The sequence below is a fragment of the Myotis lucifugus genome, unplaced genomic scaffold, assembly GCF_000147115.1.
Source record: "Myotis lucifugus unplaced genomic scaffold, Myoluc2.0 scaffold_17, whole genome shotgun sequence".
Classification (NCBI taxonomy): Eukaryota; Metazoa; Chordata; class Mammalia; order Chiroptera; family Vespertilionidae; genus Myotis; species Myotis lucifugus.
The window spans coordinates 933,625-949,454 of NW_005871065.1; the positions used below are offsets into that span (position 1 = coordinate 933,625).

Genomic DNA, 15,830 nt, shown 5'->3' on the forward strand with positions numbered 1-15,830 from the left:
AATGAATGAACTAGTGAATGAACATAGAAGCACAAAAGAAAGTAAAAATACAATTGAGTATATTTGAGGAAAGGCTTCACATTAATTTTTGGTTCAGATTCCAGAGGTACAATTTTACTGTCTGATGATTTATATTTTAAGTGTAGTCTTGGGACCAACTGGACTTAATTTTGTAAAATGTTGAACCTAAGACGCACGCACACACACACAAAACCTACCCCCAAAGAGTCTTTTGTTTCATCTCACAAAGCAATGATCTAAAATGATAGTTATATTCATCATTCTGCTACCCTTTATCAAAAAAGAAACATGGTACAGTGGAAATGTTAAAAACAACTGGTAGTTCTTGTTTTATAGTATTGTATATAAAAGCAAACCAAAAATTGCTCATAGCAATGCTATTTTAATAGTTCAGAACAAAATATGAGAAAAGGAAAAGTTGCAAAAATATTTTGAGATGGAACAAAAATAATTGAATTGAAAATACTTTACAGCAATCGAAAATACTAAAGAGCATAGCTTTCAAATGATAGTGCCAAGAATCCCCCCCACCATCTCTAGGTGGTTTTGGGGGGGGGGGCATCTTCTAAATGTCTTGTAGTTTGCATCTAGAACCATTGCTATCTTTCAAATAAACCAACTTTGTGAACATCTTGACTCACATCATTGATTCATGTTAACCAAGAATACATTCTTTAAAAATCTTGCAACCTTTCATTCTCAGTGTTGGAAATTCAATAGGAGATTTATTGTTACGTGCCTTCATTGGGTGAGTAAAATACTAATTAGGCTTATGATAAGCTTTTTTTTTTATTAGGATTAGAAGACCCAACTAAATTATTTAGGTATTCACTTTGCTTTGGCATTACAAGTGTATCATTTGGTTGAACAGTGCCAAGCTAGGGCCTGGGTGATGCTGGGGACTGGTAATTAGATATGGGACTTTTCATAACTTGATAAAAGGCTCCATCCAACTCAAGAGAATTGTGACAGCTGCTAGGTAGCTGATGTTGGAAGTGATCCAATGTGTGCGTTTGTGTTTTAACCCTTCTTGTAAATTGCTATCTCATGTTACTCAGTGACTTCATAAAACCCCACATATTTACCATTAGAAACCACACAAGGTCATAGGATGAATCCACCAAGAAAATGAACAAGCGCAATAAAACAATTCAAGTTCTAGTCTCATCTATCTATGACACTGAATTATCAGGTAAGACTGCCTCTTCTGCCTCAGTTTCCTCATCTGCATATTAGATCTGATAATGCTGACCTGGCAAGAATTAAAATAATTTTAAAACTGTAAATACCATGAATAGGGTAGTCATAAAAAGTAATACGGATATTCATAAAAAGCAATATGGATTAATTTTACTCCTAGAAAGAACTCTAAAAATAAGTATTTACTATGTGTTTTCTAGATTTATATAGTTATATAAATTACACTTATGGGGAAAATAGCTGCTTTTATTTTTCAGGAATTTGTAGATAATATTAATTACCATGAGAATTACTACAAAAATAAAGATGACCAACATTACTTGATTGGAATTTAATAAATACCACTATAATAGCACTTAGCAGGGAGGATTGAAACTACTCCTTTTCACCCACATTCTACTTACTATAAACAGTTCATGTCATAGAGGAGTTTATCTTTTGATCCTATTTATCTTTTTGATACATTTGACTTTGATCTTAAGTGCATAACAGGTAAATCTTGATAAAAATGTTTTGAATGAATGAATAAATGAGATGAGGGAAAGAAATTTGGCATGTGCCTGCCTGTTTATTCCAGACTCCAAATTATACGTACTTGGTTATTTTGCTTGTCAGCCACCAGGGGGCACTTGAAGCCTGTATTTTCAACCTCTCTGGGGCTCTGTAAAGGAAATGGGTCATCCCAACAGGCGTTATTGAATTAAAACTTAATTGTGAGGACCTCAGAACATGCTGCTGTTATAAATTAAGGTGAAGCTACAGTGAGATGCAGATATTGTTTTATTGGAACCATTTTCCAAAGCCAATTCATTAATGCAGGAAGCCAGTTGATTTAAATAGCGTAACCGTGACTGAAATATTTCTATTTCAGTTACTTTGTCAAAAAAAGCAGAGTAAATTCCTAATAAAAAGTGAAATAAAATAATTTCCAGTGTCTAGTTCCTTGTCATTATGCTCCCCTTTCATACAATGCCCTCTTAAAGGAATAATATTCATGTTTTCCTTTTTTATACTATGTCACTGTGTGTGTGTTTTTTAAGAGTATAAATATAGAGTTATATAGTGCCCAAATCGTGTGGACATTCAATGAATGTTGGCTTATGACGACAATGGTGAAGAAAGGCAATAAATGAAAGCAGACAGAATCTCTGCTCAGGGTATAATGTTGCTCAGGAAATAGTTTTGAGTACAAGAGCTGGTGCCAGTACTTAGCACATCCATAAATGCTTTGGCTTTGTGCCTAGGATCACCAGAATGAAGAGAAGATAAATGGCTTTCAGTTACTGTGTACCTTCTCATTCCAAAATTACTTGTTGAGGGCACACCTTTGAGAATTTATCCTCCCTAGATAGCTGCTATCCGGGTTCGACAGGGCAAGAAGCACAAAGTAGAGTAATTGAAATAGAGATGTCAGTGAAACCACAGCACACCTGATGTGCAGGTGACTTAGGTAGAGGTGCACATTATGTGACTTGAGGAGCATTAAGTCTGGCAAAAATAATTTGTGAGGGAGTGCACTGGTTCTCAACTCAGTTTTACCATTAATGTGCTTAATGACTTCTTTAGTCACTATAGACCGTTGCCTATCAACCACACAACTCCTGTCTTCCAGGGATGCTAGGAGGGTAATAACATATGAGAACTATGGACGCTCTTCTTAGGAAGTATGACATAAAGTCTACGTTATGGTCAAGGACATCATAAGTCCTTATGTACTTCTCTCCTAGCAATAGTGCTCATGAAATAGTTTTGTGTATGGGACCTAGCTCCCACATTTACCCCCTCCATAAAACACTGGGCTTTCAGCAGACATAGTGAAAAAGCACGGATGTATTCCCTGCCCAGCTGCATTTTCTATATTTCTTACACAATTTTTTTTCACTTTATAAAGACTCTGTAGAGATCTCCGGTCAACTACTGACCCCTCTATCATTATCTGTCCCTTCCTTCCCTCCTATTCCTGCTTCCTACCTTACCTATTTAGATTTGGTGGTTTATGATTAGAACTTCCTTACAATTACCCTCAACTGGTCCTTTCTTCACTCCTCCCCACCACTCACCTAGTAATATACATTCCTGCTTAAACCTCCCTACCCTGAGGGCTCACTCTAGGCCTGCACCTGGTCGCCTGAACTTGTGGAAGAAAATGATACAAGCCTTCTGATGAGTCCCATTCTAAAATAACAATCACAGCATTCTGAAAAACAATTGGCAGGGCCTTATAAAAGTGCTAATGTCATGAAAGACTAGAAAGCAAAAAAAAAAAAAAAAAAGGGTTAGCTTGAGAACTGTCTAAATTAAAAAAGAATAAAGAGATAATAATATTTAAAGCAATGTGTCATCCTTGATAAGTAAACTAAACACAACTATTAAGAACATACAGTGAGGGCTTGACTTACGAGTGTCCCGACTAACGAGTTTTTCGAGATACGAGCCGTCTCTCGGCCGATTTTTGCTTTGAGTTGCGAGCTAAAATTCGGGTTACGAGCCAGCTTCAGATACCCCACCGCTAGTTGGCGCAGCGAACGTCACAGTGAACGCCACAACATCAGCCCAGCATCACGTGTCTCACTTCGTTCACTTTAATGATTTGACATACGAGTAATTTGGGTTACGAGCTCCATCACGGAACGAATTAAACTTGTAAGTCAAGGCCCCACTGTATTTGAGACAGTTGGAAAATTTTAATCAAGGACTATAGTATCAGCATTTTAAATTTCCTGAGTGTTCTGTTTGTATTCAAGGAGAAAGACTTTGTTCCATGTAGAAGTTCTATTATGGGGTAAGTGCCACCCTGTAACTAACTATTAAAAGGTTGAACACACAATACATACTAAGCATGGAGAGAAAGGATGAAAATGTGATCTAAGGGAAGGGTATATAAATACTTTTGCAAACAGACATGAAATTTTTCAAATTACCATTTTTAAAAGAAGTAAAGATCACCCCTGATCGAGTGGCTCAGTTGGTTGGAGCGTCCTCCCATATACCAAAAGGTCTGGGCTCAACTCCCAGTCAAGGCACCTTCCTAGGTTGTGGATTTGATCCCCAGAGTATAATGCTTTTATTTTTCAATTAAAATTTTATTTGGAAATATACTATTAAAAAAACAATAACACAGAGCACCCTAACCAGTTTGGCTCAGTGGATAATGGGCCTGTGGACTGAAGGGTCCCAGGTTTGATTCCGGTCAAGGGCATGTACCTTGGTTGTGGGCACATCCCCAGTAGGGGGTGTGCAAGAGGCAGCTGATTGATGTTTCTCTCTCATTGATGTTTCTGACTCTCTATCCCTCTCCCTTCCTCTCTGTAAAAAATCAATAAAATATATAATAATAATAATAAACAGAGCCATAGAACAACTTTTTACCATTTCTAATATGTCAACAACCTTGGTAGTTTCAAAAAGAGACTCACAAAATAGGAATTCTTCCAGGCACGTACTCTATGGGAAACGGTGAGGCTGTCCATTCCTCCATTGCTTGTTTCAAAATGGTAGATATTTTGATACTTCTACAATATATCAAAACATGTGACATGAAAACCTCCATACATTTATGTTGGCTCACAACCTTGGGAATTTCTCAGGTGAAATCTGAAACTGAACCCTCATACGCTCCAGATTGGTAGGTGGCAAGGCTTAATAAGCCGGAGGCTTGTCTTGTGTGACTGCAAGAAGAGCAGATTTCCACATCTACCTGCCAGAACCTTAAAAGTTCCTACAGAGGCCTTAACTGGGTTCAGCCACATAGTCAGAGGAACAAAACAGCAGCTGGGTGTTTCTCTGAAAATTTAAGTTGGACCAGGTCACATTTCAGCTCAGGATTCTGCAGTCTATTCTCATCTCCCTCTGAGCCACATCTATGATCCCCCATGACCTGCCCCACCGCCCATTACTTCTCTGTCCTCACATCTTTCACCACCTACTTGTTCACTGTGGCCACTCTGGCTTCCCTGCTCTTCACACACCAGGCACGCTTCTTCCTGCCGGCATTGGCATTTGTTTTTCCAGACGCCAGAATGCACTTCTCCCAGATGTATACCTGGCTGAAGACTCCTTTCAGACTTTCAGATCTTTATTCATAATTTATCTCCATGACAACTTCCTGGTCATCTTATCTAAAACTTCATCACACTACACTACACACACACACACACACACACACACACACACACACACACACACACCACACATTATAGTCTTTGCTTTATTTATTTTTCTTTCTAGCATTTCCTTCTCTCTTTCTTTCTCTCTCCCTTTTTCTTTTCTTTTTTTTCTTTTCTTTTCTTTTCTTTTTTCTTTTTCCTTCCCTCCCTCCCTCCCTCCCTCCCTCCCTCCCTCCCTTCCTTCCTTCCTTCCTTCCTTCTTTCCTTCCTTCCTTTTGCATACTCTTATCAGGGCAGTATATACCTGTGATTATACTGTGATTCTGTATGGCCATTCATTTCCTACTTCAGTAGTGACATAGGAAAGGATTGTGTGACTAGGAGTCTGGGGACCAGGGTTCTAATCCAAGGTCTGATTTTATTGTCCTGTGTTTGTCTTAGGCCAGCCACCCTCTTTGGGTGATATTGCTTTATGTTTATTTATTTATTTACTTTCTGACATACTATATATTTTACTCATTTATCATGTTCATTATCTGTCTCCATTAAGAGTATAAGTTCCACAAGGACAGGGATTTTTTTAAAAATGCTGTCATATTCTTAATGCCTAGGATATTGACTATTTGTTGAAGGCAAACTATTATCTTGTGGCACCTCATTTTGTTTGCCATCTCTATCACAATTAGGCCTAGATTCAAAGTCAGGCTCCAGCACACAGCTCATTTTCCAAGTTAAGTGAATTCCTTATCCCTTCTAGTTCTGCAGGAGTTCCTACTAACTTCTTACCACTTTCTTATTGCTTTTATTTTTATTTTTTTATTTTTATTTTTCTTATTGCTTTTAAACTGAGAAATCAACATGTTCAAAATCTCTCTTTTTTCACCATAAAGGCAGGCAGGTCCAGCTACTTAATTGTGAGATCCCAAGCAAAATGAGAATGGGCCTTCTCTCATTCAAAAAGTATTAAGAATTTCAAGATAGTGACAGCCGAGCATTGAAACAAGCATGGGGTCCTAGGAGACTACAGGCAAGGCTTTGTTAGAGCTAGATTATTATTTTTTTTTTAACTTACAAAAGAAACATGGGGTTTAGTGACCAGGATTATCCCTTCATGTTTCCCCATTTCCATGTTCCATGATAAATGTTAAAGTTTTTAAGATTCTGAAGGTTAGTACTATTTATTTATTTATTTACTTACTTACTTATAAATCTTCATTGTTGAAAGTATTACATATGTCCCTTTTTTTTCTCCCACTGACCCCGTATAGCCCTCCCCTGCCTTCGCCCCAGGCCTTCACCACCTATTGTCTGTCTTCATAGGTAGTGCATATATGCATACAACTTCTTTGGTTGACCTCTTCCCACCCACCCAACCACCCAACCACCTACCCCCTCTGATATTCAACAATATGTTCCATGCTTCTTTGTTTCTGGATCTATTTTGTTCAACAGTTTAGTTTGCTCATCAGATTCTATATATGAGTGAGATCATGTGATACTTGTCTTTCTCTGACTTATTTCGCTTAGCATAATACTTTCCAAGTCCATCCAGGCTGTCTCAAAGGGCAAGAGATGCTTTTTTTTTTCTTTTTTTTTTTACTGCTGCATAGTAGTCCATGGTGAAAATGTACCACAGCTATTTTTTAGCCACTGAGCTATTGATGGGCACGTGGGCTGTTTCCAGATCTTAGCTATTGGAAATTGTGCTGCTATGAACACAGGGGTAAGGTCAATACAATTTAAATCATTATGTAAACTACATAACCACTTTCTCTGGCTCCAAGTTGACCTTTTGTTTATATAAATTTCCATCTAGTTATAATTATTTATTTGCACATTATCCCATACACTTCTGTTAATAATTCAAGATTAAAAATCTCACTGGCCGTAACCGGTTTGGCTCAGTGGATAGAGCATCGGCCTGCAGACTGAAGGGTCCCAGGTTTGATTCCGGTCAAGGGCATGTATCTTGGTTGCGGGCACATCCCCAGTGAGGGGTGTGCAGGAGGCAGCTGATCAATATTTCTCTCTCATCAATGTTTCTAACTCTCTGTCCCTCTCCTTTCCTCTCTGTAAAAAATCAATAAAATATATTTAAAAATAAATAAATAAATAAAAAATAAAAATCTCACTGGTGTGATCTCTTTCAGGAAATTGATATATTGTATAAATAAGCACTATTTAGAGAGAGATGCTCATTCATTCCACAAGAGTTGAATGAAACCTATATATGCAAATTATAGTTCACTTTATAAGAAATTTAGGCTAATTTGCTGAAATATCAACTTTCCTAAAGATAATTAACCAAATGATCAATTTACTGAATGACCAATTTGCAAATTAAATGACTGTAGTTTAACAAATATTTATAAGCTTTAACAGGATGGGATTTTTCATCTACTTCTGATTTCTTTCATAATACTTTTGAATGACATTTTCTACTTTTTCATACTAAATAATTTTTAATATTTTTTAGAATTATGTAGCCTATTATATTTCATTTTAATCTATAAATTAAAAAACAATCTGAGAAAATTGGAATTGTGAATTAAATTGCATTTAAATTACTTTTTAGTGAAAGCATCCAAAATTTAATTTAGGTTAACTTAATCTAACTTTAATTTGAAAGGAATTAACTTTAATCAGAAAGGAGTTGAAATTAGCCAAACAATTATATATAAAAATTCCCACATGAAATTTTATTTTGGATATTGATATTGACATATACACTTTACACATTTCATAGCTATTTTGTTGATACTGCTAAATTATTCTTGGTAAGGCTGCTAAATATTGTTAGACAACATTACAATCTCTCTAAATTTTATAAATTTGCAAATAATTAATTGACAAATTGCCTTTGAACTAGCTGATTTTCTGCTAACTGGCCTGCTTTCAGAGAGAGGAGGGAATGAGGGAAGAGACCCTGCAGGAATGCCAGTTCCCAGAAAGAGATGGAAGAGAAAAATACAGGGTGTCCTAAAAAATGCATACACACACTTTGAATAATTATAAAGGCAGTGCTTATTAAACTACAGTTTATTTTTAAAATTGAGCTACCAGCAGTTAGAGTGTGTATACATTTTGGGGGGACCCCCTGTATGAGCTACAAGTGATTGGAGAGGAAGGAAGAAACCCAAGACTATTCAGAGGAATGGAATTTCAAGAAAGATGTTACCAGTGTCACGTGCTATGGAGTTCCAGGAGAAGGAAGGTCTGTGGTACCCTTGCAGACTGTTTTCAGTAGAGTGGTGACACTGGAAGTCAGTTTGCAAAAAATTATTAGGTGAGTGTAATTAGCCAGACCTAACAAAATTATTTTCATAACCCCAGTAAGATAGATATAAACTCCTAATATTATTTATTCAAGTATAAGGACCCAAGCCCGGCTAGTGTGGCTCAGTGGTTGAGTGCTAACCCTTGCACCACGAGGTCACAGTTGCATTCCTGGTCAGGGCACATGCCTGGGGAGCCGGCTAGACCCCCAGCAGCAGGCAGCCAATTGATATTTCTCATTGATGTCTCTATCTCTCTCCTTTGTCCCTCTCTCTTCCTCTCTTAATAAAAACATGTTTTAAAAAAATAAAATGGCCGAAACCGGTTTGGCTCAGTGGATAGAGCGTCGGCTTGCGGACTGAAAGGTCCCAGGTTCGAGTCCGGTCAAGGGCATGTACCTGGGTTGCGGGCACATCCCTAGTAGGAGATGTGCAGGAGGCAGCTGATCAATGTTTCTCTCTCATCCATGTTTCTAACTCTCTATCTCTCTCCCTTCCTCTCTGTAAAAAATCAATAAAATATATTAAAAAATAAATAAATAAAATGTAAGGACCCAATTTCATTTACTTATTTTAGAGTTCTCTTTTCATTTCTTCTGTTTTCCCTCCTAACTAGACTTGTCAGATTTAATAAATAAAAATATGGGATGCTGAGTTAAATTTGAATTTCAGATAAACAATATATATATATATATATTTTTTATGTAAGTGTGCCATAAGCATCACAAGACCTCACTAGAATTCTGCTGAATTGGGGGCAGTGGAGAGGACAAGAGCACTGGCTCTGGAGTCACTGTTTGAGTCCTCAGACTACACTTAGGTGCATGGCCTTAGGCAACTTAACCTTCTGTACCTTAGTGGGGCTAATAATAGCAACAGCATTAGTAATAGTATGGTAATGGTAATAGTCCTTTTGAGATTATTCTGAGTTGAAGTCTCTAGAGCACTAGACATGGTGTTTGGGACATCAGTAATACTAGTGTGATTGTCCATTAATGGGGAATAGCAGGAACTTATTTGAATGTAAAGGGGGAAATGTGTGAGGTTTGTGTATTAGTTGGACTTTCAGGCCCAGCTGGGGTCGATTAATAATCACAGCAGACAGGCCATGAAAGTATACAGGCCCAGAATTTTTTAAAAATGTAAGAAAGATAAGGTAAGGAAAGAGGGCAAGGGGGAAAGGGGCGAGACTCACGGAAAACTGGCCCACGGATCTCTCTTGTCAAAAGGAGTGGACAGCCTTAGGTTGTTGGCCCCCAGGTCTGAGCGTGGAGTGCGGGGTGGCCCCGCCGGGCTCGCCGCTCCCCTGCGGGGTGCGTATCTGCGCGCAAATCCCAGGGCGCCGCCCCATCGCCGGGGGCGGGGCCGCCTCGCCTGCGCGTGGGAAGGTCGGGCGCGCGAGTGAGTGGCGATCCCCGAGCTGAGCGCCGGCGCGCGGGACTCCGCGAACTCGAGCGGCGATGGGACGCCTGTGGCTTTGGGGGACCTGGGGCTTCTGGGGGCTGCTCCTGTGCGCCGCGGACCCCCGCTCAGGTAACCCATGGGGGGCGCCAGGGGAGCGCGCGGGAGAAGCGCATGTGGGCAGGTCCCTGCTCCTGGGGTCGCGGGACAGGCGGGGCCGCTGGACACCAGCTCGGGGCCAAAAGGGTGGATGTCGCCGCCGCGCAAGCCTGGACCAAAGCACCTGGAAGGCGGGCCTGACCCAGACAGACCGAGGGAGAGGGAGCGATTGCTCTGAATTCATCCGTGTTGCTTGGGAGAGTTTGAGTCTCACCTCCTCCCCCCAAGTGACCTGTTGAAATGAGACTGACATGTGGCCTGGGGAGTGGTGACGGGGGTCTAGGCCGGGGAGGCAGCCCGAGTTCTCCCTCTCTCTCTTCTTGGGTCCTTTGGCCCCAGTCAGGGAAGTCTCCCAGGGGGACAGAGTGGGTCTTTGTGGCGGTGCCAGTCACTTCCAGGGCCAGCTGCCCCGAGCCTTCAAAGTAATACCCAGGAGAGGGCTGGCAAGAGGCTGATAAGATAAGAAATTGGAGTTGTCCGCGGAGATAACTGGAGGATGAACCTGAGATAGGTGAGGAGCAGCCGGGTCCTGGAGATAGGATCCAGCTGGAGTTTCCTGCCGGCGGCTGTGGGCTGCTGGAAGCTACCGAAGTGCCTGAAGCGGGAACAGCCGTGGGCTCTTGGCAAAGACAGGCCTAAAGCACAGAGGCGCTGGGTGAGGGGGGTAGTCTTTATGGTGGAGAGCTGTTGGCCCTATAGGTGAAGTCCCTGCTAAACTTTTCCCAGGCAGGAATGAACCATACCATCATAGCTTCGTTCACCTTTCTCTTTCTTTGTGCCTCCCCCTCCCACCCCCACTTAAATTTTCCCACCTACTCTGAGAATTTGTTACTGGATTTACTAGTACCCAGATCTGTACAGTTTAAGAAGAAAATAAACTCTACTGCTCACTGGGTATCTTTGAGTTGTTTTAACGCACTGCTTACAGTTCTCCAAGGAAGCCACTCACCCACCTTCTGTCTAGAACTCTTTGTCTTCCCCACAATTGGTCCAGTCTAAGCTAACTGATATTTGCCCTCCCAAATGCAGCAGGGGCACCTCTTTTCTCAATAAGGGGTGTGGCCCAAGACCTATGGATGAATTGCCCCATCTGAGTCATCTATGGCCCCTGTGCTGTCTTGTGTCACTCTGTGCAGTGCAAGCTAAACTTCTGGGAAGTTGAGATTGTTATGCATTTTTATATCCTCAGGCACACTAACACCGTTTGTTGAATGAATCTGTGACCTGTGCATTAAGAACTTGCTAGCATCAGGAGGCTAGATCTTTCCTGAAGTCTTACTCTGTCATGGAAAACAATTTCTTCTTAAAACACAACATTCCTCTTTGCACCTGAAGTGTTCTTTGATTGTACTAGCTTTGCACTTCCTGTGTGCCTGAATTTAAGGGTCTAATAAGTGTTTTATAATGTGATAGATAAGAATGATGAAAATGATCAATGAGTAGTAACTGAATTAATGACTTAACTCGCTGTCAAGTCATTGGTTAGCAGTAGAGCCCAAAATAAAACATTGGTATATTTACTTTCAGACTATAGCCTTCATGATACTTTTCTAACGATGTTGTAATACATGGTATGAAATTTGATGCTTGAAATGAAGTCCTTGATAATTTTCCCTCCACTGTATTTTAATATCTTTCAGATGGCTCTAAAATAATTCCTAAAGTCACAGAAATAATACCTAAATATGGCAGCATAAATGGAGCAACAAGACTGACTATCAAAGGAGAAGGTATGGTTGCCTTTTTGGCTTTTTTTTTTTTTTTTTTTTTTTTTTGCCAAGGTTGAGGTATTTTAAAGACTACTTCTTTCACATTCAGAGCCTTATGATTAAAAAAAAAAATCCACTGGAGTTATTTCTCCACTTGGCCAGAGTGGTAGAACTCTATCCCCTTTAACAGTTAATGAAATTGCCAAGAGTCTTCTATCAACAAGATCATCTGAATTCGTATTATAATTACTTGATTAATTCTAAGATCTGGGTTCTAATGACTAATCTATAGCTCAACTCTGCAATTGTTTGCTTTGCTCTTCATGGGTCTCTAATATTTAATTAGTTTTTATATCAAATAAAACATGTTGGGAGTTTAGGGGTGCAACGTTAGTAAGAGGGTATGATAGAGAAATAGGATGGTAATGGATGGAGAAAGGCAATTGACAGTAGAGCTTTGGATCCCTTCTCCTGCCACCAATCCTCATTATGTGCTTCATCAAAGCATGGGTTATGTATGACTCTCTTCTTGCCTGGTCTTGGGATGAAAATATAGTAAGCAATCAGTGAATATATTTACTTACTACAATTAGAAAGAAATATGTGGTTCTTTTAACCACAAGGCCTTTGGAATCTAAATGGTTGTGGTACTTAGCTGCTTACAAATTTTTAAAGATGAGAAAGAAAATTTTAAAAAGAATATTAACAAAAGTGATTACTTAGTGATTACAAGAAAAGAAATGAGAAGTTTTTGGAGTGAAAGAATTTACAAAGCAAGAAATGTAATTCTGATACATATATTATTTCTTTTTATTTTATTTCTTTTTATTGATTTATTTTATTGATTAAGGTATTACATATGTGTCCTTATCCCCCTATTACCCCTTACCCCCACCCACTCATGCCCTCAACCCCCTGCTGTCTGTGTCTATTGGTTAGGCTTATATGCATGCATACAAGTCCTTTGGTTGATCCCTCCCCCTTACCCCCACCCTCCCCTACCTTCCCTCTGAGGTTTGATGGTCTTCTAAGTAATATTTCTGCAGAATTCAACCTTTCAAGTATATACTTAAAATGGTTTATGCTTCTAAGTTGTGAACAATATATTTTGAATTAAAGTGTTCTTTTTTAGAATTAAACACCTGGAGGCAATGTATTTGTTAAAGACTATTTTTAAAATGTCTTTATCTATAGTTCCTTTATATTGTAAATTGCTGTTAACAATGTGCTTGAAAGTTATTGGGTTTTTAAAAATACTTTTTACTTATTGATTTGAGAGAAAAAGAGAGAGGAAGGAAGAGAGAGAGAGAAACATCGATTTGTTGTTCTACCCACTCATGCATTCACTGGTTGATTCTTATATGTACACTGACCAGGGATCAAATCCACAACCTTGGCTCATCAGGACGATGCTCCAAACATCTGAGCTACCCGGCCAGGGACAAAAGCAATTTGTTTTTTAACGTAGATTTACACGCACGAAAGACCCAGATTAAAGCAAAACAATAAAACCACCCAGCTATTTTCTACTCTTGAGACCTGAACTTTTTTTTTTTCTGATCCAGGAACCATAGCTTGAGTTTAAGTACATAGATCCAGATCATCCCTAGTTAGAAATAGAAAAAACAAAGCATTCTTTTCTTAAGGCAGTTTGGAAGAATATCCTTGTTAATCTAGCTATCACCTTTGCTCTTTTGTGTACTTTCTGAGGCTCAGGAGTAATAATCCTATGAAGCACAAAGTGTCATGGTGAATTTCTATCTTTCCCCTTCAGCACCAATTCATAGGTGCTTTTGGCAGAGAATTCTAGAGCAGTTAAATCTTTTTGAATTGCAGATACCAGAACCTCCCCCAGATTTGTCTTCCTTTTCCCTGTTTAGTGACACACTGTTGGTGACTAAAAATGTGTTAGCATGTGTCTTTCTCAGAGACTGAGTCTAATTACTGTTTTATGTAGGTTGGGGGGGGGCATGATATGTATACAGAATGTGTATAAAACAATGAAAATGAATTTGCAAAACACACCACAGCTCCTATAGCTACATGAATATGGTACTTGAACAAAGTTTATTTGGAAGGAATATATGCATGATCCATCAGTGTTGTCTCTACCTGATGCTCCATGTGTAGAATGACACATAGAGCTAAGTTATTAACCACACAAGAACACTTTCCAAATGAAATTGTAAATGCCAGTTGATTACTCAAATGTTGGTCCCATATGACTGTTTGTTTTATTTTTGTAAAAGTTATGAAAAAGTAAACTATCATAGAAATGTTTTACTTAGTAAGTGATTTCTCTGAAATTTCACCTTCTAGAAAGATCTACTTTAGTATTTTGATGTATCCAACTGACTTTTGGCTATTTCTACATGTTACAGGCAATATTTGTTCTAAAGGCTGTGCTTCAGGAACCAAAGATACATGATTTTACAGTCATGATGCCCACGTAAAAATGTTTTGTGCAATGGCATGATCATAGAAATACTTCTCTGTCCTTTTAACATCTTAAATGGATATTAACTGATTTGAGAGGTTGTGTCATTATTTTGCTAAGTTCTAGAGTGTTTCTAACTATTGGTTTTATTACATTATATTCACACCTTGTGTTTATTAATTGTCTTCCTTGATATTTATCATGTTTCCCTTTATTTAAAAATATCAGTAAGATAGAAGGAGTAATAATGAAGTTTTGGGTCTTTTTTCTGTATTTTGCTGTTACAGTGTCCAGCATATATATTTTTGTTAATGTAAAGTGTTGAATTACACAATTTTTATAACATTATGGCCTTCAGTTCCATCTTTGCCACTTCCCACTATGTGCCTGTGGACAAGTTATTGCTCTAAGCCTCAGCTTCCTCATCAGTAAAATGGTTTAGTAATTCCTACCTGTTGCAGCTATTGTGAATATTAAAATGGATGATGTATCTAAGGTGCCCATATATGATATATGCCCCATAAATTAGAGCTAACATTGTGATTATTCTTTTGCATTTATGTTATAGTTTTAGTTTCGTTCTTTAGGAGTTTCTTCCATTACACTGCACCTTTTTTCCCCATGATTTTCAATATTACAGCTTTTAAGTAGCTTTATACACTCTCAACCCTGCTTTTCTGAAGTAGAGAAACTGTAACAGCCAGAATTGACCATGGCAGCTGGCATCTTCCATGAAGGCTGCTATCAGGAGGCCCCGGTTTTCGTGCCTGGCAAATCTTGTCTCCAGTTTTTCTGCAAAAGAAAAAAAAATACATCAACATGTTAGGAATTTCCATTTGAAGTCTCAACCTTTTCTGTTTCCAGGGTACACCCAACCCTTCCTGTGATCTTTGTCCTTTGGAGTACTTCCAGAGGGATCTCTTTGTGCCCAATTATTTATTTACAATTATGCTTTTCAATTAAAATTGTTTTTAAAGGCGATACTTTTGAATTTTTTTAAAAAATATAATTTTAAATTAAAAGTCTTTTAAAAGGTGACTCCTCTGTATTTTATTAACTCTTTGGAATTAGCTGAAAAAATAGAAATATTTCTATGCTTTTTTTTAGCAACATTTATAATGAAAATATTTACAAAAATCTTACCAATTTGGTTCACATTTTTTCCATAGATTTTACTCTACGGCATATATATAGAGAGAGATAGATAGATAGATAGAGAGAGAGAAACAACTCCTAAGCTAAAACAACATCATCTTTTGTTAGTGTAACAACATCATCTTTTGTTAGTGTTATTTTTTAGACTTCTATTTGTCTTAGAAAAGCTGAAGAACATATCTGCATTACCATATCATTCAAGTGACATGTACCTGATAGGAAAATAATACATACATCACATCCTGAGCCACATCACAATGAAAACGTTCCAAACTCAATGTGAGTTCCAAAGATAAGCAGGAGTTGGCAGAAGGAACATGCAGGTTTGCAAGTAGCTTGCTTTTCTGTGTGTTCATGTGTCTTCTCG

The 15,830-nt window shown here is 38.6% G+C and overlaps 1 protein-coding gene across 1 annotated transcript in view; it reads left to right on the plus strand.

The window, feature by feature from the left end:
• Positions 1-10,009: 10,009 nt before the first annotated feature.
• Positions 10,010-15,830, plus strand: part of PKHD1L1 (PKHD1 like 1) — a 125,522-nt gene continuing 119,701 nt past the window's right edge. The window contains exons 1-2 of the mRNA XM_023750910.1: positions 10,010-10,135; positions 11,803-11,892. Of these exons, the coding sequence (XP_023606678.1) occupies positions 10,063-10,135; positions 11,803-11,892 (163 nt within the window). The 5' untranslated portion in view covers positions 10,010-10,062. The remainder of the gene's footprint in view (positions 10,136-11,802; positions 11,893-15,830) is intronic.